Source organism: Arachis duranensis, chromosome 8, assembly GCF_000817695.3.
Source record: "Arachis duranensis cultivar V14167 chromosome 8, aradu.V14167.gnm2.J7QH, whole genome shotgun sequence".
Lineage (NCBI taxonomy): Eukaryota > Viridiplantae > Streptophyta > Magnoliopsida > Fabales > Fabaceae > Arachis > Arachis duranensis.
Genome location: NC_029779.3, coordinates 46675028 through 46698225, shown reverse-complemented (window position 1 = coordinate 46698225; position 23198 = coordinate 46675028). Strand labels below are relative to the sequence as shown.

At 34.9% G+C, this 23198-nt stretch overlaps 2 protein-coding genes and 1 pseudogene across 13 annotated transcripts; all 3 read right to left on the bottom strand.

The window, feature by feature from the left end:
- Window positions 1-2: 2 nt before the first annotated feature.
- Window positions 3-1894, bottom strand: LOC127741285 (disease resistance protein RUN1-like; annotated as a pseudogene).
- A 1314-nt stretch (window positions 1895-3208) lies between these two features.
- LOC107463204 (disease resistance protein RPV1) lies at window positions 3209-19658 on the bottom strand. Of its 9 annotated transcripts, none has more exons than XM_052252846.1 (10): window positions 18675-19658; window positions 17270-18362; window positions 16863-17150; window positions 15012-16768; window positions 14485-14556; window positions 13481-13656; window positions 12477-12721; window positions 10920-10983; window positions 10608-10689; window positions 10061-10501 (listed from the first exon to the last, which is right to left on the bottom strand). In XM_052252846.1, exons 1-4 carry the CDS (start codon window positions 19154-19156, stop codon window positions 15401-15403), a joined length of 3231 nt encoding a protein of 1076 aa, XP_052108806.1. In that variant the 5' UTR covers window positions 19157-19658; the 3' UTR covers window positions 10061-10501; window positions 10608-10689; window positions 10920-10983; window positions 12477-12721; window positions 13481-13656; window positions 14485-14556; window positions 15012-15400. The 9 variants fall into 9 exon arrangements, with proteins under 9 accessions (XP_020985533.1, XP_052108806.1, XP_052108809.1 ...); XM_052252849.1 differs by having other exon boundaries at window positions 12477-12685; XM_052252848.1 differs by having other exon boundaries at window positions 13481-13652.
- On the bottom strand, window positions 4159-21873 carry LOC127741145 (uncharacterized). Of its 4 annotated transcripts, none has more exons than XM_052252857.1 (4): window positions 21838-21867; window positions 6423-6608; window positions 5051-5142; window positions 4159-4288 (listed from the first exon to the last, which is right to left on the bottom strand). In XM_052252857.1, the coding sequence occupies exons 1-4, from the start codon at window positions 21848-21850 to the stop codon at window positions 4262-4264; spliced, it is 318 nt and encodes a 105-aa protein (XP_052108817.1). In that variant the 5' UTR covers window positions 21851-21867; the 3' UTR covers window positions 4159-4261. The 4 variants fall into 4 exon arrangements, with proteins under 4 accessions (XP_052108817.1, XP_052108818.1, XP_052108816.1 ...); XM_052252858.1 differs by lacking the exon at window positions 21838-21867 and adding an exon at window positions 7291-7391; XM_052252856.1 differs by having other exon boundaries at window positions 4245-4288; window positions 6423-6928; window positions 21838-21873.
- Between the last annotated feature and the right edge of the window lie 1325 nt (window positions 21874-23198).

Below are 23198 nucleotides of genomic sequence, written 5' to 3'. Positions count from 1 at the left end.
ATTCTACATTGTTACAGTATTTAACCCTGTACACTTTTCTAAGAGTAAGTAATAAGTAAACTCACTTTTGCTTGCAATTTTGAGCAATAAATGTGAGGGTTTGCTCCTTTGTTTTTGTTTCTTTTACATGTTCTTTTTTGTCAAAATTATTTAACACCATGAAACTCAATTTAAACATTTTTTCAAAAAACATTCAAAACCAAAAACGTGGAAAATCCATTACACATGAACATAATAAACACAGCCTTCAAAAGTCCAGATCAAAAGTTGCTTTCCTTTTTGAGGATCCTGTTCCACTTTTCTTCAAATCTTGGATGTCTTGCTTGCACACCCACCGAGCCCCAGAATTCTGTACTTCCATTTCAGTGTAACTACCAAATACCAGTTCAAAGCGATAGTGTTGGCAAAATTGGTCAACAAAACAGTCACTGGTCAAGCAAAGGATGAAATGCTCAGATTTTTCAATGTTTTGCTTCCTATATGAACACTTTTTATTGATTTCCTTACCGTTGCAAATCACCAAAAAACGTACGCAATAACAAAGACTACGCTTCAGGCGTAACCGGAAACAGAGAGCAAGAGCCATGGTTTCATTATGTGGCAATGTGACTGATACTCCATTACCCTCTTCTTGATGGGCAAACCACAATGGAATTTCCTCCCCTATGGTCAACCCAAATATCTTTATTTGCTTCAGTGCAACCCACATTTGTAAGATCCCATCAGAATCATGGTTAGTTGATGCTGCAAAGCCACAACACACCTTTGATATCACATTCGAATGTTTTGTATCCAGTCATGTAGAATGTCGTGCATTTAGCTCTCTTATACTTAATGGAAGTTCTGGTAAAACCTTCAGATTACGGCAGCAGCGGTTTAGATTCAGACGTCTAAGCCTGGGGAATTCATGGATATTTATTGGAACCCTTACAAAATTGTTTTCTGATAAGTCCAAATCCATCAAGGAGACTAAGTTGGCAAGATTGTAAGACCATGACTCTTGAAATGTGAGAAAACACCCGATAATTTCAGAGTGTCCAATGAGGTCAGACTAGACAGAGAATGCAAAGACTGAAGGACATATGGGCAGCCAGAAAGATCCAAAAGGGTGAGGGATTTTAACTTTTGAATGCTGTCTGGAAGGCAAGTAAGCCTTTCGCAACCGTCTAAGTGCAACTCCTTTAGGCCAACTAAACAGCCAACCGTTGTGGGTAGTTCTTCTATGGCTGTTTCCGACAAAGAAAGAACTGATAAATTTTTCATGCATTCTCCAAATTCTGCAAGTTTCCTCATACTTCTGCAGAAACCAAGATCTAGTTCCTTGAGGGAACTCATCTCCAATTTACTCCCAAGAGTTTCAAGACTTAAGCAATAACGTAAAATAAGTTTAACAAGGCTCTTGTTACGTGTGAGATACATGGTAAAATCACTCAGTTCTTGACAAAATGTAGCGTCAAGTATTTCGAGACTGGGAGCTTCAGAAAGATCTGGAATTCGTTTCAGCCGAGAGCATTTAGACAGATATAAGTATTTCAGCTTTTTCAGAAACTGAACAAAAGAAACAAACATCACACCATTATTATCCTTGCAAACAATAATCAATGCAGTAAAATTTAATAGAGCTCTGGACCAAAATGTATACCTTTTTTCCATGCCATAATGGTACAATGCAGTAGCTATAAGACAGATTAATTTCAACAAGCTCATAGTATGGATCCATAAAGGGCAGAGTTTCCATTGGACACTCTATCCAACTCAAAACTCTCAATGAACGAGGAATATAGCTAAGAATTGGAGCCTTCACGCCATCTAAAATGAGGAGCTTTAGGTGACATATATTTGAAAAAGTTAAATCTCTCCAACGCACTATATATTGTTCTTCATATACCCCCATATACTCGTCTGCAACAATGCTCTGAGTTGCCTCAGTTCCCTAAACAACAAATCAACGAGAAGTCATTCAATTACTTTTTAATTGCGAAAATACAATATTAGACGCATTATCAAATAAAATCAATACCTATAAAATTTTGAAATTCACAAAAATAAACTTATATTAACTAATTATGCCTTTCTTAATGAAAAATGCTTACATGGCTAACAAAATAAATGACAAATGATATGACAAGCTCTGCTGATAATTTTCACTATGATCCATGTCATAACAATATATAGTTTTCATTTGTAGTGGACATGAATCACATATTTGATTTGATAGATTAGTTGTGAATAGTGAACTTTCTGTTATATGATTAATACCGTATGTTTTCTATAATGCTTCAGGCATGGGATCGAGAACTTCGCTTTTCCATGGTTGATGGAGACTTTTTAAGGTAAAAGTTGTTTCTCATTATCGATAATACTCTTTGTTCTAATTCTTTGCCATGAACTCATTCTTGTCTTGTCTCTTTTGCCAATGTAGTTCCTTTGAAATACATTATTTTTTGCCTTTCGAGTTTCGAGTATTTTCCTCTTTTGTATTGACCAAAGTGCAATGAAGTCTCGTTGTACACATTGAACTTTCTTAGGTAATAGAGAATGTGAAGAATGGTGGATGAAGTTCATCTCCGCAGATTTGATGGCCTTCTGGTAACCAATCTCTATCAAGTTATTTTAACACAATGACTTGTACTTTAAGTAACCAATAAAGTGTTTTGATGTGAAGGAAGACGGAGGCGTCCATTGCTGTGTTGTTGCAAGCATTACGGTTAAAGCTCCTGTTTGTGAAGTATGGAATCTTCTGACTGCCTATGAGAAACTACCTGAGTAAGTCATTTATTCTTTTTCATGTACCGAAACCACACATTGAAAATTTTCTAGATGCATTGCTATATTCGATCAAATTGATCAATGTAATTTGTTGCAGGATCATTCCGAATTTAGCAATCAGTAAGATTTTGTCACGAGATAATAATAAAATCCGCATTCTTCAGGTATGGAACCATGTTTAGCCATCATTAAGATTTTAGCAATCTCTAGAAGAAGTTTGGTTTGCTTAAGTAATAACTCTTCTTTATGAGTTCAGTTTGCTCAAAAGTTGTTTTTCCATTTGCTGCTTCAGATCCTCTCTGACTTGTTATGGTTGCCAAATCTCACTCCATGCTGCAGCAACAAAAGTTAAGAAAACAATTCCCTGTAATTTCATTGCAACAAATTACACCATGAGACACAATTTAAACATTTTTCCAAAAACATTCAAAACCAGGAACCTTGAAAATCCATCACATGAACATAAACACAGCCTTCAAATGCTCATCTTACAAAAATGCTCCTACATGGCAACCCAATTCATTTTATCTTTTTTCAATTTTATCCTTTTTATGTCCACAATTACAAACACACAATTTAGCACACAAATGCACCCTGGCATACCCACATAACACAAACTCACCTCTATCAAAACACAACTCATGTATTTTTTTTCCCAAAGGATAAAAGGAAAAGAATTAGAAACAAAATCCAAATACCCACATTATATAAACTCAACTACTCTTGTGGGTGAATCATTTCTTCATGCTCAAACTTCAACCAAAGCCAAGAGAGAACTCAGTACCTGAATTTTGAGGACAAACATGAAAGTGGCGTAAAGAACCGCTTCAATAGACAAATTCTCCATACAAAAAAATGGCCAGATTTGATGCACACAAGATCCTCTTTGCATTCGCGACACCCCCTAAAGAACCACTCTGATCAGCTTTAAATATATCCAAGCCCTTCACTTGTTCTTTTTTTTAACTGTTGGATGCATGCAAAGAGCTCTTTGCAAAAGCTTCAGATTTGGAGAACCATATAGCTCGAGTTTTAGACTTAGCAATGATACATGTAATATAGGTTTATAGTCAAGAGCTATAAAGACTAAGACTAAGTGTTGTGGGAATGCAAAGGGATCATGGTACACATAGTAACTGTTTTAATTGCTGAAATTTTTTTTAGTTCTTTTTCTTATTTCATTTCAGGTCATTTTTGAAGATCTGCCATCTAATTTGTCGGCAATAAACAGGAGAAACAAATTGCTTCGTCTGGTTTGGAAAAGGACGAAGACAATGGTTCGGCCGTGGAAACTCCTAATTGCAATGTTCAAACTTCAAAGTTCATGGCAACAAAGGCCGAAAGTTCCTGGCTTACAAAGGGATATCGAAATACTAAATTCATTGCAGCACATGGAGAAGAAGGGTTTACACGGAAGAATTGATATCGAGAAGGCTATCACTCGCATGGGTGGATTCACAAAGATTGCAACCATCATGAATCTTTCCTTGCCTTACAAACAACGAAAACCATCGAAAATCTGCAGGACAAGGTGGGTTGCAAAATCTTCATTTCCTTCCTTACTCTAAAGTCCCTAAAAGATGTTTTAGTAGTCATTGATTCATATGCATTACATTATTGTTTTTGCATCTTAGATAGTAATGAAACTCATTTTTTCATGCAGATAAGTAGATTTCAAAGGAGTTGGGGAATGGATCCTTCATTTATGCCAAGCAGAAAGCCATTTGAACGTGCAGGTAGGTTTGAGATATCCTGCTCTCAACTTTGATTTCGCTGCTTACAATAAACTACAGATTTACATGCATGCCTTCAACTCTAATGAGGAAGAAAAACATGTGAAAATATCACATAAACTCATCATGTGTTGATTTTCACTATTGATATTGAGTATAGGATCCACAAAAACATCAGATCAGTGGTGAAAATCGACACGATCACTGAAAATGAGTGTTATTTATAAAATTTGCTGCAGGCCGGTACGATATTGCTCGTGCACTGGAAAAATGGGGTGGACTTCACGAGGTTTCTCAGCTTCTGTCCTTGAAGGTGAGACAACATCGAAGCCGACAGGATGACAGACTTGTTGAGAAGGGTAAGAGAGTTGATAATGTAGATGATGGTGATTTGGAAACATGTATTTATCAAGATACACATAAGTGACTTACAAAACTGGAAACTAAGAAAACAAGCACTAATTGTGAATCAAAGTTCCAATTCTAACAGCATTGGTTTTGCAATAGAAATTAAGCGGATTAAGTATACTACTGAATTATAAACATACCTCATGAAATGATTTTATAGGACGACACCCTTGTGGAGAAGGGTAAAAGAGTTGATAATGCAGAGTCAGCATCAAATGTAGATGATGGTGATCTGGAAACACCATCTAAACCATGTATTTATCAAGATACACATAAGCGGCTTACAAAACTAGAATACAGTTGGACATAAATTGGTTTGAATAACATGTTGAGAGAGTAGTGGTTAATTTATAGTTCCATGGTTCAACATTATTACAGTATTTAACCGTGTACACTTTTCTGAGAGTAAGAAATTAGTAAACTCACACTTTTGCTTGCAATTTTGAGCACTAAATGTGAGGGATTGCTCTTTTGTTTTTGTTTCTTTTACATGTTCTTTTTAGTTGTACATAATGGAGGATCCACACCAGACTTGAGAACTTAAAAATTCTTGTATATAATGAAACAACCAATCTGGGTGTATACCAAAATTAGCCACTAATATAAAATATATGTTGAAATATAATATACACATTGAAAACGATTTAAACATGTATTTATATACAAATATATAGTGGTTAATTTTTGTATACACCTAAAATTTTTGTTAAAAAAATGTTGGTACAAATTAAATATCATTTTTTGTTTTTCCTATTACTACTATTCATGTTTTGAAAAGGAGGAAGGAATTCTGTATAGAAAGTGCGTTCGTCTTTGCAAATAAAGTGCGTAGAAATTCATAAAGTAAATGAAGCCTACATGTAATATTTAGTTCATTTTTGTAAATAATTAAACAAAAATGTGAATTGGTTCTTTCTTGGAAAGTACTGATGTAGGTGTGTGATGGAATAATAAATTAATGCATTGCCAATGACTATAATATATTGTCTTAAGCGAAATTTAAACAACACAACCTAGAAAAGAAAATGATCTTTGGCAGAAGCTAGTAATGAAACTACTTCAACAAGATGCTTCAATTTGTATAGCAAAGTGTACATTAAAAGTGTTACTGAAATGGACATGGATATAGTAAATCCTGTAGTAAGGAGAAGTAAACTTTAAAGATACTACTAATTTATTTAACACCATGAAACCCAATTTAAACCTTCAAAATCAAGAACAACGAAAATCCATCATACATGAACATAAACACAGCCTTCAAATGCTCATATTACAGAAACGCTCCTACATGGCAACCCAGTTCATTTCATCTTTTTCAATTTTATAATTTTCATGTCAACAATTACAAACATATAATCTAGCACACAGATGCACACTCGCATACTCACATAACACCAACTCGCCTCTATCAAAACCCAACTCATGTATTTTTTTTTCCCAAATAATAAAAGAATCAGAAACAAAATCCAAATACCCACATTATATAACCAAAGCCATGATAGAACTGAGTACCTGAATTTTTAGGACAAACTGAAGCCAGTTGAGCTAAACATGAAAGTGGCATAAAGGACAACTTCAGTAGACAATTCTCCATACAAAACAAATGCCCAGATTTCATGTGCACAAGATCCTCTCCGCATTTGTGAGGGTGCACACAGAACCCTTTCTCCAACCGTTGTGGGTAGAGTTCTTCGATGGCTGTGTATGAAAAAGAACGAACGTATAAATGTTTCATGCATTCTCCAAGTTCTGGAAGTTTCCTCATTCTTGTGCAGTCACCAAGATCTAGTTCCTTGAGGGAACTCATCTCCAATTTACTCGCAAGAGTTTCAAGACTTAAGCAACACAATAAATTAAGTTTAACAAGACTCTGTGGCGTGTGAGATACGAGGGAAAATCATTCAGTTCATCAAATATTCAACGTGAAGAATTTCAAGATTGGGAGCTTCAGAAAGATCTGGAATTTGTTTCACCTGAGGGCACTTAGATAGATATAAGTACTTCAGCTTTTGCAGAAACTGAACAAAATAAAGAAACATCACACCATTAACATCCTTGCAAACGGTAATCAATGCAGTAAAATCTGATAGAGCTTAGTACGAAAAGGTTCACTTTTTTTCCATGCCATACTTATATAATGCTGGAGCTACAAGACAGATCAATTTCAACAAGCTCATAGTATTGACTCATATAGCTAAGAATTGGAGCTATCACGCCATCTAAAATGAGGAGCTTTAGCTGACATATATTTGATAAGATGATTCGAATTCAAATACTTCACTTATCTTTGCCGGATAAGTCGGATATGATAAGATAATATAAGATAAGATAACTATCATAAGCTATATAAAGAGGAGCCAGAGGTCCCTTAGGTACTCACTCATTCTTCATACTTTATACCTTTCAGATCCATTCTGCGGAGTATCTTTGCAGATTCTACCACCCCGGCCGACAACCGTTGCAAGTCCCTGATCCTACAACCACTAACAACAATGGGTTTCAAGATCAGCATTGAACCCAGCATGATCACCGAAGTCGAGACTTACGACCCCACTTTCCGCTATTATCCTTACACCGTTTATGCCGACGACCAACGCATCCTCTGCATCAACACCACCTCTTCCCAAACGCTCTCTAAGTGGCTCACCAACGTGCTCAAGTCCACTCCCAAAAACACCCCGGTCATTGTCGGCGTAACCGCTGAGCACCAATTTACCAAGTACACCAAGCGGGGCGTCAAGGACCAAGGCTACGACTTCATCTCCCTCTGCGTTGGCTCTCACTGCCTCCTCTACCCTCTTCCCGGACAAGCTGACTCTTACAAAGCGAAGCAAAACCCTAGGCCCCTCTGCGACTTCTTCGCCAACCCTAGGGTTATCGCGGTGGAAATGGAGATCGAAAAGGTGAAGGGAAAGCTGGAGAAGCACCACGGGATCGAGCTGAAGAAGGCGTTGGACCTTAGGGCGATGGCGGAGGAAGGGATGAAGGAGGTAGGGGAGAAGGTGGATCTGTGGCGGTACAATGTTGACAAGTTGGCGAAGACAGTGCTGGGGAAGCACTTTGACGTGGAGAGGCCGGAAGAGAAGCTGGACTGGTATGATGAAGAAGAAACCTTGTGCTGTTATTATAATGTGTATACGGATGAGAAGACAATGTTCATCACCATTGATTCTTATCTTTGCTATCTTATTGGTTCGAAACTGCATGGTATGATCCATGGACATAAAGCCGATAAGAGCCAAAATTCTTGCAAGTCCAAGAAGAAGAAGGTTAACAAGAAGAAGAACTTACGAGGTGCCTTTGATTTCTAAGATTAGTAATGAGGCAATTCATGTCATGCATAGTATGATTAGACTTTAGAGCAGTATATGACCGTGATTCGATCCTTGTTAATGATAGTAACTTTTATTCTTTCAATTCTTATCTGGATTTGGCATTAATTATTTTCTTTTATAAATTATTAATTTAAATTATATCTATTTAAATTTTAAATTACAAACTAATATAAATTTATAATTTAAAATTTTAATTATTTAAATAAAATTAAATTAATTAAAAAATAAAAATATACTAATACGGTTCAAATCGTTGCTGAGTCCATAAACAAACTTTATGTAAATAAATAAGTTTAGTCAATGTGAAAAGAAAATTTTGTGCAAACTTTATGAAAACATAATATAAAAATTAAATCCAAAAAAATAATATGATTTTTTTTATATTTTATAATAGAAAAAAATCTGATTAACATTGAACCGGTCTAATATATTAGATAATTTTATTTTTTTAATGATTTTAATTATAATTTTTGTTAAAAAAATTATATAGTAAACAATTAATTACAATTTCTCATTTAAATTAGTCAAGTTATTTTTAAAATAATATACGGTAAAAAATTTAACATTATAGCTATATCAATTGGTTTTTTAATTAAATTATTTGTAAAAAATAAACCGAATTTTTTTTAAATCAAATAATAACACGTGTCATCCATCCAAAAACAATTTCATGTAAAGTTTACTGCAGATAAGTTCCACCTTAGCATAATTAGAAAAAAGATCACCTACATAAAGATGTTTAAAATATTTTTCTTAAAAGATCTTTTATTTCAACTAATCAAAATGCTACATAAATATTAGATTGAATAAATCGGTTTATATAAAAAATTAGATGAACTAAATTTTAAACTGATTTAAATTAAATTTTTTATATAAAATAGTTATAATATTTTTAATATATAAAATGATTAAAATATCTCTATAATATATATAATTATATAAAAAAATGGGAAAATTATTCTAAAGGACCGTTAGGAGGATTTAATTATTAAAAAGGACTTTTAATACTAAAATTATTAAGAAGGACCAAATCTTTTTATAATATTTAAAAAAACGAATCAAATATTTTTATAATATTTAAGAAAACGAATCAAATCTTTTTAAAAGGAGATAAATATATCTTTAATTATTTTTTATTTTATTTTTTATAATTTTTATGTTGATAAATTTTATTTTTCTTAAAATGTTAGTGATTTTTATTAATTAATTATTTATTTTTTATTCATTTTTTTATTTTTGTGACCTTTTTCACTTTGGGAACTAAAAGAGGAATGGGGTTCTTCTTCTTATATATTATAAAAAGATTTGGTTCTTCTTAATAATTTTGGTATTAAAAGTCTTTTTTAATAATTAAGTTTTTCTTCTCTCAGATTCTATTCCACTCTTTCTCTCTGTCACCCTCCTCCACTTTCACCCCCATCCGCCATCCTCCCCATCTCACAGTCTCACACTTCCACGCTAACTATATTAAAGCATATTTATATGTTTAATTTTGTATTTTATATGTTAACATGTAATAATACTCACACAAAATTGCATATTTATATGTTTAATTTTGTATTTTATATGTTAACATTTATATACTAACATAGAATTCTGATTCTGTCACAATTAATGTTTTATTTTTATCATAATTGCATAAAGTACCCAGTGACTAAACTATCAATTTAGCACCAAAAAGAGACCATAATATATTAACAATGTTATGTATAATTTTTGTGTATACTTTTTTTTGTAATTTTTTATATTTACTATTAGAAGTGAAAGCAGATAAAATATTTGTTTCTTATACTAAAAAAGTGTATAAAAAATATATTAAAAAAAGTACAAAAATCATAAAATGGCATTTGTATTTCATTCCTCCAAAGTGAATACAAAAGGCATATGCATCCAGGTGCAGGGTCAAGTTGAACCACCACCTGCCTCAGCATTCTTTGAGAAAATTGATCAGCACACCAAAATAACACAACAAATCACTGTTTTCACTTATATCAGTGTTGCTCTCAGTTGAGCACATACATAAGGCTTCTTGTAGTTTGAAGCAGGCACAGACTTCTGTGTCCTTTTTACAACAGCACTTCTACTACTGCTTCCAAAATGATCTGACATGAAAAGTGCAAGCTACGAAACAATCCTCAAGTTATCAATAACAGCTTGATTTTCAAGAATGTTCAAGTCATTTAAGTGCTTCAGATGTAAGATTGCTGTACAAGCAGAGAGTATAATAGCATCCAACTCCTCATCCCTGTAAGATAGCTGAAAGAGAAAAACAATTCAGTCACTGTAAACGACCACTAATACAACTACCATCAGTACTTCCACAACTAATACTATTACTACCAATAATAATAAAATAACAAACCTGATTAACAAGATGGCTTCACACGTGAGAAGACACCCATTTCTCTCATAGTTTTCAAGATGCTAAAATGGCAGATCATGTCCTGCATCATAAAAGCCATCTGGTAAAAGGAAAAAAAAAAAAAACACTTTTGGAATTTAAATTTCTTTTGAAACTTTTAGCCTATGGTTGGGGCTACTAGATGCTTTTTTACAACTAGAAAATACAGTCACTACAGCTTAGCTTAACATCTAGAACTAGAAGCACTTCATTTGCATAAGATCACTATTGTCAATAGTTAATTTGTGTAAACAAGAGAAGCAAACAACCAACCCTATGGCAAACCAAGCTGAGCTGAAACTGATTGAATTTGCTAATCTCCAATATCTTCCTTCTTCTGCATCAAAAAGTCAAAAAAGTTAAGCAACATTTACATAAACCAAAAATGAAAGACCAGCACTACTTGCAAGAATGAAAGCTAAGCAAAACTTACATAAACCAAAAAGAAATAAACTTTGTTAAGATTGGCATGCAGGTTAATAATAGCAGCCCCAAGTCAGGAAAGAAAAATGCTTCTTCCTGGTGAATACTGTTTTAAGTAATCAATTGCTTCAAAGTTCCAATTGTGTTTGTTAATAATTGGAAGATATGTGTCCACACACACACCCTTTACTATTGGATAGATCCTTCAACCAATCCAATGGTGAATAAGGGTTGTTTGTTTAGGGTTGGAAGGGAAATCAGTACAAAGAATTGCTTCTCCAAAAGGCAGCACAAACTAAGTTTATTAACAGCACACAATTTTCATGCAACATCAGCAAACACAGCTTTTCATCAATAATCAAAATCACAGGGGCAGACACTTGCTAATATAGATCATTAACCGCTATGCAGGAAATTGAAGTCAAGAATAAATTATACATCGAAAGAAGAATGAACCAATTTTGCATAAACAAGGTGAAAAAAGAAGGGAACAGGGTGTGGGACTAATAAAATCAGAACGGCTAAAAGTACAGCATGATTGGTAATCCTTCCCAGAAGCCTTGCATTGCAGTGCCATAACATATCATATTATCAAATCTGAGTTAACTCCACCAACCAAAAGTTCAATAGAAGAGCCTAGCATGATCATCAATGTGCATATAGACAAATTAGTTGTTCCACACCAGAGAAAAAGGACCAGCTGGAAACCCCATTTTTCCATTTCAAAACCCCCAATGTAACGCCATTTGTCTTCTCATTTGTTTACATAGGATGGAGCTTTGGAAAATAAGATTCAATATCAATAATTCATTCACAGCCAGACTCGTTTTCTTTCTCTTTTTAATTCTATATACGTAAAAGTGAAAAAATTATCCCATAAAAATTCTATAATCAGTACCATATTCATTCCAGTGATGATTTCTAGCAACAAAAAATCTAGCTTAGTGATATTTTCAACAACAAATTATTCAGGGTTCAGTGATAATCAGTAACAAATTCACGTCGGTGATTATTTTCAGCAACAAAAAGATCAGACTAGTTCAGTGATATTTTTCAGCACCAAAATCAAAGACAGTAACAAAACAGAAAAGGAAAGAACAGGGGAGTTTGTTAAAAAAAGGTACATTAAGCATCATCTTAGATGATAATAAAACTCATTTTTTTCACGCAGATAAGTCAATTTCAAAGGAATTGGGGAATGGATCCTTCATTTATGCCAAGAGAAAGTCATTTGAACGTGCAGGAAGGTTTGAGATATCCTGTTCTTAACTTCAATTTCGCTGCTTACAATAAAGTATAGATTTACATGCATTCCTTCAACTCTAATGAGGAAGAAAAACATGTGGAAATATCACATAAACTCATCATGTGTTGATATTGAGTATGGGATCCACAAAAACATCATACCAAAGGTGAAAATCGACACAACCCTGAAAAAATGAGTGTTATTCATGGAATTTGCTGCAGGCCGGTACGATATTGCTTGTGCACTGGAAAAATGGGGTGGACTTCACGAGGTTTCTTGGCTTCTGTCCTTGAAGGTGGACAACATCAAAGCCGACAGGACGACAGCCTTGTGGAGAAGGGTAAGAGAGTTGATAATGCAGAGTCACCACCTAATGTAGATGATGGTGTTGATTTGGAAACACCATCTAAACCATGTTTATATCAAGTCAAGATACACATAAGTGGCTTACAAAACTGTTTGAATAACATGATCACACAGTATTGCTTTATTTATAGTTCCATGGTTCTACATTGTTACAGTATTTAACCCTTTATACTTTTCTGAGAGAAAGTAATTAGCAAACTCACTTTTGCTTGCAATTTTGAGCGCTAAATGTGAGGGTTTGCTCCTTTGTTTTTGTTTCTTTTACATGTTTTTTTTTTTTTTTTTTGTCATTAATTACTCTGTTGGTCCCTATAGTTTCGTAAAATTTTCAATTAAGTCCCTATACCCTTTTTCTTTTTAATTGAGTCCTTGCACTAAATTTTTTTTCAATTAAGTCCTTCTTAATAGTAATTGGCTTAACTTATAGGGACCCAACTAAAAAAAAATTGGTATAGGGACTTAAATAAAAGAAAAAAAAAGTGTAGGGACCCAATTAAAAAAAAAATTAGTGCAAGGACTCAATTAAAAGGAAAAAAAGTATAGGGACCTAATTGAAAATTTCGCAAAACTGTAGGCACCAACAGAATAATTAAACCTATAAAATATGTATGTATTGAAAACGTGGAAACTCCATTACACATGAACATAATAAACACAGCCTTCAAAAGTTGAGATCAAAAGTTGCTTTTCTATTACTGAAATTGGTCAACAAAATAGTCACGGGTCAAGCAAAGGATGAAATGCTGAGAATTTTCAGTTTCAAGCGCCCAAATTAAATTCTTTTGAGTGAATTCCTTACCGTTGCAAATCACCGACGAATCTTGCGCAAAATTAGGACGACCACCAAATTGGGACCAGCTTCTGGTTGCACGAAAGAAGCTGACGGCGGGGAGGAAGCTGACGGCGACGAGGAAGCCCTGGGACCTGCTGCTTCTGCCTCCGGCGACGACGAGCGCAACAAAGGCGCGGGACTGACTGATTTTAATATATACAAAAATACATGGTGGTTGATTTTAATATATACACAAATTCTTGTTAAAAAAAAGGTACATTAAGCATTATTTTTTGTTTTTTCTATTACTACTGTACATGTTTTGAAAAGGAGGAAAGAATTTTGTATAGAAAATGCGTTCGTCTTTGCAAATAAAGCGTGTAAAAATTCATAAAGTAAATGAAGGCCTAATATTTAGTACATTTTTGTAAGCAATTAAACAAAAAAGGTGAATTGGTTCTTTCTTGATATTTAAACAACACAACTTAGAAAAGAAAATGATCCTTCACAGAACCTACTTTAACAAGATGCTTCAATTCATAAACCAGTGTGTATTGAAAGTGTAACTGAAATGGGCAGGGATACTGTAAATCATGTAGTAAGGAGAAGTAAACTTTAAAAGCACTACTAATTCAGTTAACAGATCCAACTGAAGCTATTATACTATTAAATTTGAAGTGAAATTGGTCATAAAAAATATTATTTAGATATCAAAAATCAATCATTATATATTTATATATAAATACATGTGTAAATTTATTTTTAATGTGAATGTTGTATTTCAATATATTCTACACTAGTAGTTAATTTTAGTGTACATCTAACATGGTTGATTTGTTATATGCACTCCTCCCATTTTTAAGTTAATTATTCACTTTCAAATATTTATTTGGATAAAAAAACGATTAGAATATATTGGACTTAAAAAAATTAAGAATTAATCCCCACAAATTAGTTAAAGGCGAGCTTCAGTAGCTAATTGTCCTTTCAAAACAAATACCCATAATTAAAATATATCCAAAACAAATTACCTGCAGATTTTCCTCTTCCCTCTGTAATGAACATAAATCTGACTTGTTATGCTTGCCGAATCTCACTCCATGCTGCAGCAACAAAAGTTAAAAAACAATTCCCTATAACCTCATTGCAACAAATTAAATCATGGAACTCAATTTAAACATCTTTCCAAAAACATTCAAAACCAAAAACGTGGAAAATCCATCATACATGAACATAAACACAGCCTTCAAATGCCATATTACAGAAATGCTCCTACATGGCAACCCAGTTCATTTTTATCGTTTTTTTTTTCAATTTTATCCTTTTTATGTCCACAATTACAAACACACAATTTAGCACACAAATGCACCCTGGCATACCCGCATAACACAAACTCACCTCTATCAAAACACAACTCATGTATTTTTTCCCAAAGGATAAAAGCAAAAGAATTAGAAACAAAATCCAAATACCCACATTATATAAACTCAACTACTCTTGTGGGTGAATCATTTCTTCATGCTCAAACTTCAACCAAAGCCAAGAGAGAACTCAATACCTGAATTTTGAGGACAAACTGAAGCCAGTTGAACTAAACAGGAAAGTGGCGTAAAGAACCGCTTCAATAGACAAATTCTGCATACAAAAAAGATGCCCAGATTTGATGCACACAAGATCCTCTTTGCATTCATGACACCCCCTAAAGAACCACTCTGATCAGCTTCAAATATATCCAAGTCCTTCACTTGTTCTGTTTTTTACTGTTGGATGCATGCAATGAGCTCTTTGCAAAAGCTTCAGATTTGGAGAACCATATAGCTCGAGTTTTAGACTTAGCAATGATACATGTAATATAGGTTTATAGAAAAACCTCTGTCAAGAGCTATAAGGATATGGGAATGCAAAGGGAACAGGGTACACAAAGATCCCTTTCTCCGCAGTGGCAGCTTACTCTTCCTCTTCCTCCTCCAGTGGAGACACAGACGAAGGGGTAACCATGAACATCTTTTTCCTACAAGGAGAAGAAGGTGGGGTGATGTTCATGTTCAGATCAAAAGTTGCTTTTCTTTTTGATGTTTCAGTCCCACTGTTCTTCAAATCCTGGATGTCTTGCTTGCACACCCACCGAGCCCCAGAACTATGTGCTTTCATTTCAACGTTACTAGGAAATACCAGTTCAAAGCGATAGTCTCGGCAAAATTGGTCAACAAAATAGTCACTGCTCGAGCAAAGGATGAAATGCTGAGAATTTTTAGTTTCACGCAACACAGTTAAATGCTTTTTAATGAATTCCTTGCCATTGCAAATCACTGGCAAATTTACCACATAATTACGACTACTTCTCCTTGGGCATAATCGGAAACAGAGAGCAAGTGCCATTGTTTCATTATGTGGCAATGTGACTGATACTCCATTACCCTGTTCTTGATGGACAAACCACAATGGAATTTCGTCCCCTTCATTCTGTGCAACCCACATATGCAAGAGCCCATCAGAATCATGGTTAGCTGATGCTGCAAAGCCACAACACACCTTTGATATCACATTCGAATGCCATGTATCCAGTGATGCACAATCTCGTGCATTTAGCTCTCTTATACTTGATGGAAGTTCTGGTAAGACCTTCAGACTAGGACAGTAGTCTAGATTCAGATGTCTAAGCCTGGGGAGCTTATGGATATTTATTGGAACCCTTACAAAATTGTTATGTGATAAATCCAAATCCGTCAAAGACACTAAGTTGCCAAGATTGTAAGACCACGACTCTTGAGATGTGACAAAACACCCCGATAATATCAGAGTATCCAATGAGGTCAGACCAAATAGAGAATGCAAAGATTGAAAGACATTTGGACAGTAAGAAAGATTAAAAAATGTGAGAAATTTTAACTTTTGAATGCTGTCTGGAAGGCAAGTACGCCTTTGGCAATGCTGTAAGCGCAACTCCTTTAGGCCAACTAAACAGCCAACCGTTGTGGGTAGTTCTTCTATGGCTGTTCCCCACAAAGAAAGAACTGATAAATGTTTCATGCATTCTCCAAATTCTGGAGGTTTCCTCATACTTGTGCAGAAACCAAGATCCAGTTCCTTGAGGGAATTCATCTCCAATTTACTCGCAAGAGTTTCGAGACTTGAGCAACGATATAAAATAAGTTTAACAAGGCTCTTGTGGCGTGTGAGATTCGAGGGAAAATCATTCAGTTCATCACAACATTGAACGTCAAGTATTTCAAGATTGGGAGCTTCAGAAAGATCTGGAATTTGTTTCAGCCGATATAAGCACTTCAGATATAAGTACTTCAGCTTTTCAAGAAACTGAACAAAACAAAGAAATATCACACCATTACTATCCTTGCAAACAATAATCAATGCAGTAAAATTTAATAGAGCTCTGCACGAAAAGGTTCACCTTTTTTCCATGCCATACTTGTACAATGCTGGAGCTATCAGACAGATTAATTTCAACTAGCTCACAGCCTTGATCCATAAAGGGGAGAGTTTCCATTGGACAACGTCTCCAGCGCAAAACTCTCAATGAACAAGGAATATAGCTAAGAATTGGAGCTTCCACGCCATCTAAAATGAGGAACTTTAACTGACATATATCTGAAAAAGTTAAATCTCTCCAGCGCATTATGTCTTGTTCTTGATAGAAATCCTGATCGCGTAAAACGATACTACGAGTTGCTTCAGTTCCCTACCCAACAAATCAAGGAGAAGTCATTTAATTATACTTAATTGATAGAATAATAGATGCATTATCAAATTCATATTTTAATTTTATAGTCTTATAATTGTGAAAAAGATTCCACTTACCTTGTTTTGAGTAAGAACAAGATTGATGTCCTCGTAACCCCGCAACCTGCTACGCTTGCTAGGATCATTTGGAGATTCCTGAATTACAATATGTTTGCCCATTTCTTCAACCAAATCATGCATCTCCAACCTACCTTTCTCATTCATAGTGAGTAGAGATCTATCGATCAAAGTAGCAATGCCAATTTCAACATGATAACCACACCTTTCTAATATTTTTATTACACCATCTTTGGAACGTCCTTTGAAAAAATAAGCAATATCTAAAAAAATATCCTTGTCCATGGTATCTAAACCATCATAACTTATTTTCAACGTATCAAAAATGCCGACATGTGGAAAGCTCATTAATTTTTCAAGAGCACTATGCCAATCTTTAACGGGTCTACCACAAAGGTGGGAACCCAATACCTCAAGTGCCAATGGAAGACCAGCACAATATTGGACCGCCTGTTTGGACAAATCCAAATACTCTTCTGCAGGCTTTCGTTGTTTAAAAGCTTTCAAACCAAAGAGATCAAAGGCTTCACTTTCCCCTAACCCTTCAACATTGTAAATTTTATATGCATCATGTATCTTTAGCAGATGCATGTCTCTAGTTGTGATGATTATTCTGCTTCCAGAACCAAACCAATCTTGTTCCTCGGCCAAATTCTTCAACTGTTTTTCTTCATTTATATCATCAAGAACAAGAAGAACCTTTTTGCGATACAAAGAAGCTTGAATTATTCTCCTCCCATCATACTCGTTATTAAAATTACTCGAACTTCCATTGATATGGCCAACAAGCTCTTTTTGTGCTTGAACAATACCATTTTTCTCACATGTCTCTCTTACGCTGGCATGAAAATAAGAAACTTCAAATTCACTTTGGATGGCTTCATATACTATTCTAGCAATAGTTGTCTTGCCTATGCCGCCCATCCCACATATGCCTATATAACGAACATCACTAAGCCCGATACCAATGTGACTAATCACTTGTTCCACTCTTGAATCAATCCCTACAAGCTTGTTCATGGAAGAAGGCAAGTTTGGGATCAATTTTTTATGTATACTCTGAGAAATGTTTTCCACCAATATTGCCTCATTCCTATTAAGAGAAAAATGTTTCTTTGTAAGTCTGGCAAGGCATAAAAGAAAATTAAAGCAACAAAATTTGTGCAAAAGAAGAGAAAGTTTATTTTCTTTCCAATTTCTTTTTAAAGTGTTCTTAACCAAATACTAGAAACTTGAGGATCACCCCAATCCAATTACTTACAAGTAGTGTACATATATATGTATACATATATTTTCATATTGTCTAAAATTTCTCACTACTATAATTTCAGAGGTGTTCTAATAATTCAGTTAACATAATTTGCAGCAACAACAAAATGAAGCGAATGATTATTAGGGAACTTACTGATTTTTGGAGGTCCAACCAGAGTAACCGGCAACTTGTGTTAATGCATCTCTCCATCTTCTAACCTTGTCACTTTCTTGTCCGAATTTGTATTCATGTTTCCAGAAAGCTTCTCCGAAGGTTCCTTTCTGGTGCCTGACATCAGAAGGCTCCACACCGTAGAACACTGCTTCGACGTGTTGCCCCAACTTATGCTTGCATTCAAGTATCTTTTGGAGTTCATCCAAGCACCAAGTGGAGGAAGCGTAGTTTGGTGAGAGAACAACGATTGCAAACATGGACTCTTCAATTGCTGTGAGAAGTTCATCTGAAATAACATCACCTCTACGAAGGTTGCTGTCATCAATGAAGGTAGTGATTCCCTTCCTTGTGAGTGCGGCATAGAGATGGCTAGTGAATCCAGCGCGAGTGTCTTCACCCCTAAAACTGAGGAACACATGATACTTGCAAGATCTTTTAGAAGTAGAAGAGGTGGAAGCCATGTATATATGTTGAACTTCAAAAGCAGCAGCGTGGAATTGGATTGTGGTTTGTATCTGCACTCTGCAGCTTCTATAGAAGAGTATTATTAGTAAAGAACTAAGATCACTTCTTCACGGGTTTGTGTTTGTGGGATTAGGGGGAAATAGTAGAAGCAGCTTTCGTAGTTTTATAGGACACAAAAGATGAAAAGAAGGGTAGGAGAAAGGGGATTATTATTCATTACAAGCCAGAGAATCCCCTCCCTTCCATTTCCATAGTGATGATAGTTTCTTCTTCCTCCAGGTCAACCACTTGAAGCAACTACTTTAATACTTTTTGTCAACTCAAAGTTTGTCTAATAAGCACTTAACAAGTTTCAGAAAGAAAGGTTCCTATATGAATTTTGTGTTGTCACATTAACACTCCTTCTCCAAAAACCAAGTGAAGGAATAGTATGTTTCAAACTTTGTGACATTACTTCACACTATAAAATTGAACCCCACAAACTCAATCTTTGAACTTTGTCAAACTAGCAATTTCCCTTTTTTTAAAAAAAAAAAACGAAGGGAGAAAAAAGAGAAAAAAAAAAGAATTGATCAGGATTAGTTCAGGAATTTTTACATACACCCTTCAAGCATAACAACTAACATACAAGTTACAGCACAAGAACAGGACTAAGTGAAGCTTCACTCAACTTGGCATACAATAATATAGAAAAAAAAAACTTCATTAGAACTCAGAATTTAGTAGTTACTCTGGTCAATGACAGGCATTACTGTAAATAAAAATGCTCTCACTACATTGAAAAAATGACTCCCAAAGATTCAGTTTCATTCATTTGTCTCTTCTATGCAATGAAACCAGAAAAAGTAAAAAATAAAAGAACTTGCGGTGGCTAATGTGACTGAGTCAAAGGTTTAGAAGCTGCGTGGAAAATGGGATTTTAATGGTCAGGATTAAAAGTGAGAAAAGATCTTAGCTTTTTTTTTTTTTGATGCAAAAAGATCTTAGCTTTTGAGTGAAGCAAAGAGAACATTTGCATTAGTTTAATGATAATTTGATAATATTAATTAATTAACAAAAATGAATGACTGAGGTGGGTGCTATTGGTGATGGGAGAATGAGAGTGACATTAAAGAACTTCATTGGCTGAACTTTTATAATAAGGAAGCTGTTGAGATGCTGTTTTCATTGTTAAGCTCACTTCCATGCAATCTCTTCTTTTGAAAATCAAGGTCTTTTCTTCTTCTAATTTCATACTTTAATTTTAATTTACTGTAATTCAGTCAAATCGATTCATTTGAATAATTCTTTGAGAAATGCTACGTGAGAGACCTTAGAAAAATGATTTGTGTAACTCATGATGATGTATCCACTATCCAATATTCTTGAACAATTTACATTCTTTTGTTATTTGCTTTCATAAGTAAAAATAAGCTTTTTATTTGGTTCAAGAGGAATGTATGTTATTGTTATTACATTACACCCATAATTTATACATCATCTTTTTTCCTAACTACCCAATTTCCCTAAATCAAAATTGGAAAGTAAGAAAACAAGCACTAATTGTGAATCAAAGTTCCAATTCTAACAGCATTGGTTTTGCAATAGAAATTAAGCGGATTAAGTATACTACTGAATTATAAACATACCTCATGAAATGATTTTATAGGACGACACCCTTGTGGAGAAGGGTAAAAGAATTGATAATGCAGAGTCAGCATCAAATGTAGATGATGGTGATCTGGAATTATCAAGATACACATAAGCGGCTTACAAAACTAGAATACAGTTGGACATAAATTGGTTTGAATAACATGTTGAGAAAGTAGTGGTTAATTTATAGTTCCATGGTTCAACATTATTACAGTATTTAACCGTGTACACTTTTCTGAGAGTAAGAAATTAGTAAATTCACACTTTTGCTTGCAATTTTGAGCACTAAATGCGAGGGTCTGCTCTTTTGTTTTTGTTTCTTTTACATGTTCTTTTTAGTTGTACATAATGGAGGATCCGCACCAGACTTAAGAACTTAAATATTCTTGTATATAATGAAACAACCAATCTGGGTGTATACCAAAATTAGCCACTAATACAAAATACATGTTGAAATACAAAATAAATTAAGTTTAACAAGACTGTGGCGTGTGAGATACGAGGGAAAATCATTCAGTTCATCACAATATTAAACGTGAAGTATTTCAAGATTGGGAGCTTCAGAAAGATCTGGAATTTGTTTCAGCCGAGGACACTTAGACAGATATAAGTACTTCAGCTTTTGCAGAAACTGAACAAAATAAAGAAACATCACACCATTAACATCCTTGCAAACGTTAATCAATGCAGTAAAATCTAATAGAGCTTAGCACGAAAAGGTTCACCTTTTTTCCATGCCATACTTGTATAATGCTGGAGCTACAAGACAGATCAATTTCAACAAGCTCATAGTATTGACTCATACAGGGCAGAGTTTCCATTGGACAACCTATCCATCGCAAAACTCATATAGCCAAACTAAGAATTGGAGCTATCACGCCATCTAAAATGAAGAGCTTTAGCTGACATATATTTGATAAGATGATTCGAATTCAAATACTTCACTTATCTTAGCCAGATAAGATAAGATAAGATAACTATTATAAGCTATATAAAGGGGAGCCAGAGCCCCCTTAGCTACTCACTCATTCTTCATCCTTTATACCTTTCAGATCCATTCTGCGGAGTATCTTTGCAGATTCCACCACCCCGGCCGCTCCAAGAAGACGATCCGACAACCGTTGCAAGTCCCTGATCCTACAACCACTAACAACAATGGTTCTCAAGATCAGCATTGAACCCAGCATGATCACCGAAGTCGAGACGTACGACCTCACTTCCCGCCATTATCCTTACACCGTTTATGCCGACGACCAAAGCATCCTCTGCATCAATACCACCTCTTCTCAAACGCTCTCCAAGTGGCTCACCAACCTCCTCAAGTCCACTTCCAAAAACACCCCGGTCATCGTTGGCGTAACCGCCCAGCACCAATTTACCAAGTACACCAAGCGCGGCGTCAAGGACTACGGCTACGACTTCATCTCCCTCTGTGTTGGCTCTCACTGCCTCCTCTATCCTTTTCTCGAACAAGCTGACTCTTACAAAGCGAAGCAAAACCCTAGGCCCCTCTGCGACTTCTTCGCCAACCCTAGGGTTATCGCGGTGGGAATGGAGATCGAAAAGGTGAAGACAAAGCTGGAGAAGCACCACGGGATCGAGCTGAAGAAGGCGTTGGACCTTAGGGCAATGGCGGAGGAAGGGATGAAGGAGGTGGGGAGAAGGTGGATCTGTGGCGGTACAATGTTGACAAGTTGGCGAAGACAGTGCTGGGGAAGCACTTTGACGTGGTGAGGCCGGAAGAGAAGTTGGACTGGTACGATGAAGAAATCTCGTGCTGTTATTACAATGTGTATATGGATGAGAAGACAATGTTCATTACTATTGATACTTATCTTTGCTACCTCATTGGTTCCGAGCTGCATGGTATGATCCATGGACATGAAGCCGGTAAGAGCCAAGATTCTTGTAAGTCCAAGAAGAAGGTTAACAAGAAGAAGAACTTATGAGGTGCCTTTGATTTCTAAGATTAGTAATGAGGCAATTTATGCATAGTTTGATTAGACTTTAGAGTAGGATATAACCGTGATTTAATTCTTGTTAATGATAATAACTTTTACACTTTCAATTCTTATCTGAATTTGGATATAGATTTTCATCGTTTCATATGATGTAATAATATAGTGCCTTCAGTGGCGTTAATCATTTTCTTTTCAGTTCTAATGATACAATGCTTAATGAACAATTCCACTTTAATTTTAGCTAATTAGAAAAGGGTCACTTACATAAAGATTTTAAAGTATTTATTTTAAAAGGTGATCTTTTATTTCAATGAATCAAAGTGCTTATTTGGGTGCCATTATTTTATTAAAAAAAGATTTTTTTATTGAAAAAAAAAAGATTTTTTTTATTTTTTAGCGTGTTTTGACAAATTTCTAGTAGTAAAAGTAAAAACACTAAAAAAAT

Coding starts and splice junctions, on each gene's coding strand:
- LOC127741145 (XM_052252856.1), bottom strand. CDS start 6,717: ATGAGTTCCCTCAAGGAACTAGATCTTGGTGACTGCACAAGAATGAGG. Junction 5,143..6,422: donor AGTTTGTCCTAAAAATTCAG/GTACTCAGTTCT, acceptor TGGTGTTTCCAG/ATCACCATCATCTACATTTG. Junction 4,289..5,050: donor CTATAAAATCATTTCATGAG/GTATGTTTATAA, acceptor CTTGTCCTGCAG/ATTTTCGATGGTTTTCGTTG.
- LOC107463204 (XM_021129874.2), bottom strand. CDS start 19,156: ATGGCTTCCACCTCTTCTACTTCTAAAAGATCTTGCAAGTATCATGTG. Junction 18,363..18,674: donor GGTTGGACCTCCAAAAATCA/GTAAGTTCCCTA, acceptor TTCTCTTAATAG/GAATGAGGCAATATTGGTGG. Junction 16,769..16,862: donor AAGTATGGCATGGAAAAAAG/GTGAACCTTTTC, acceptor TGTTTTGTTCAG/TTTCTTGAAAAGCTGAAGTA.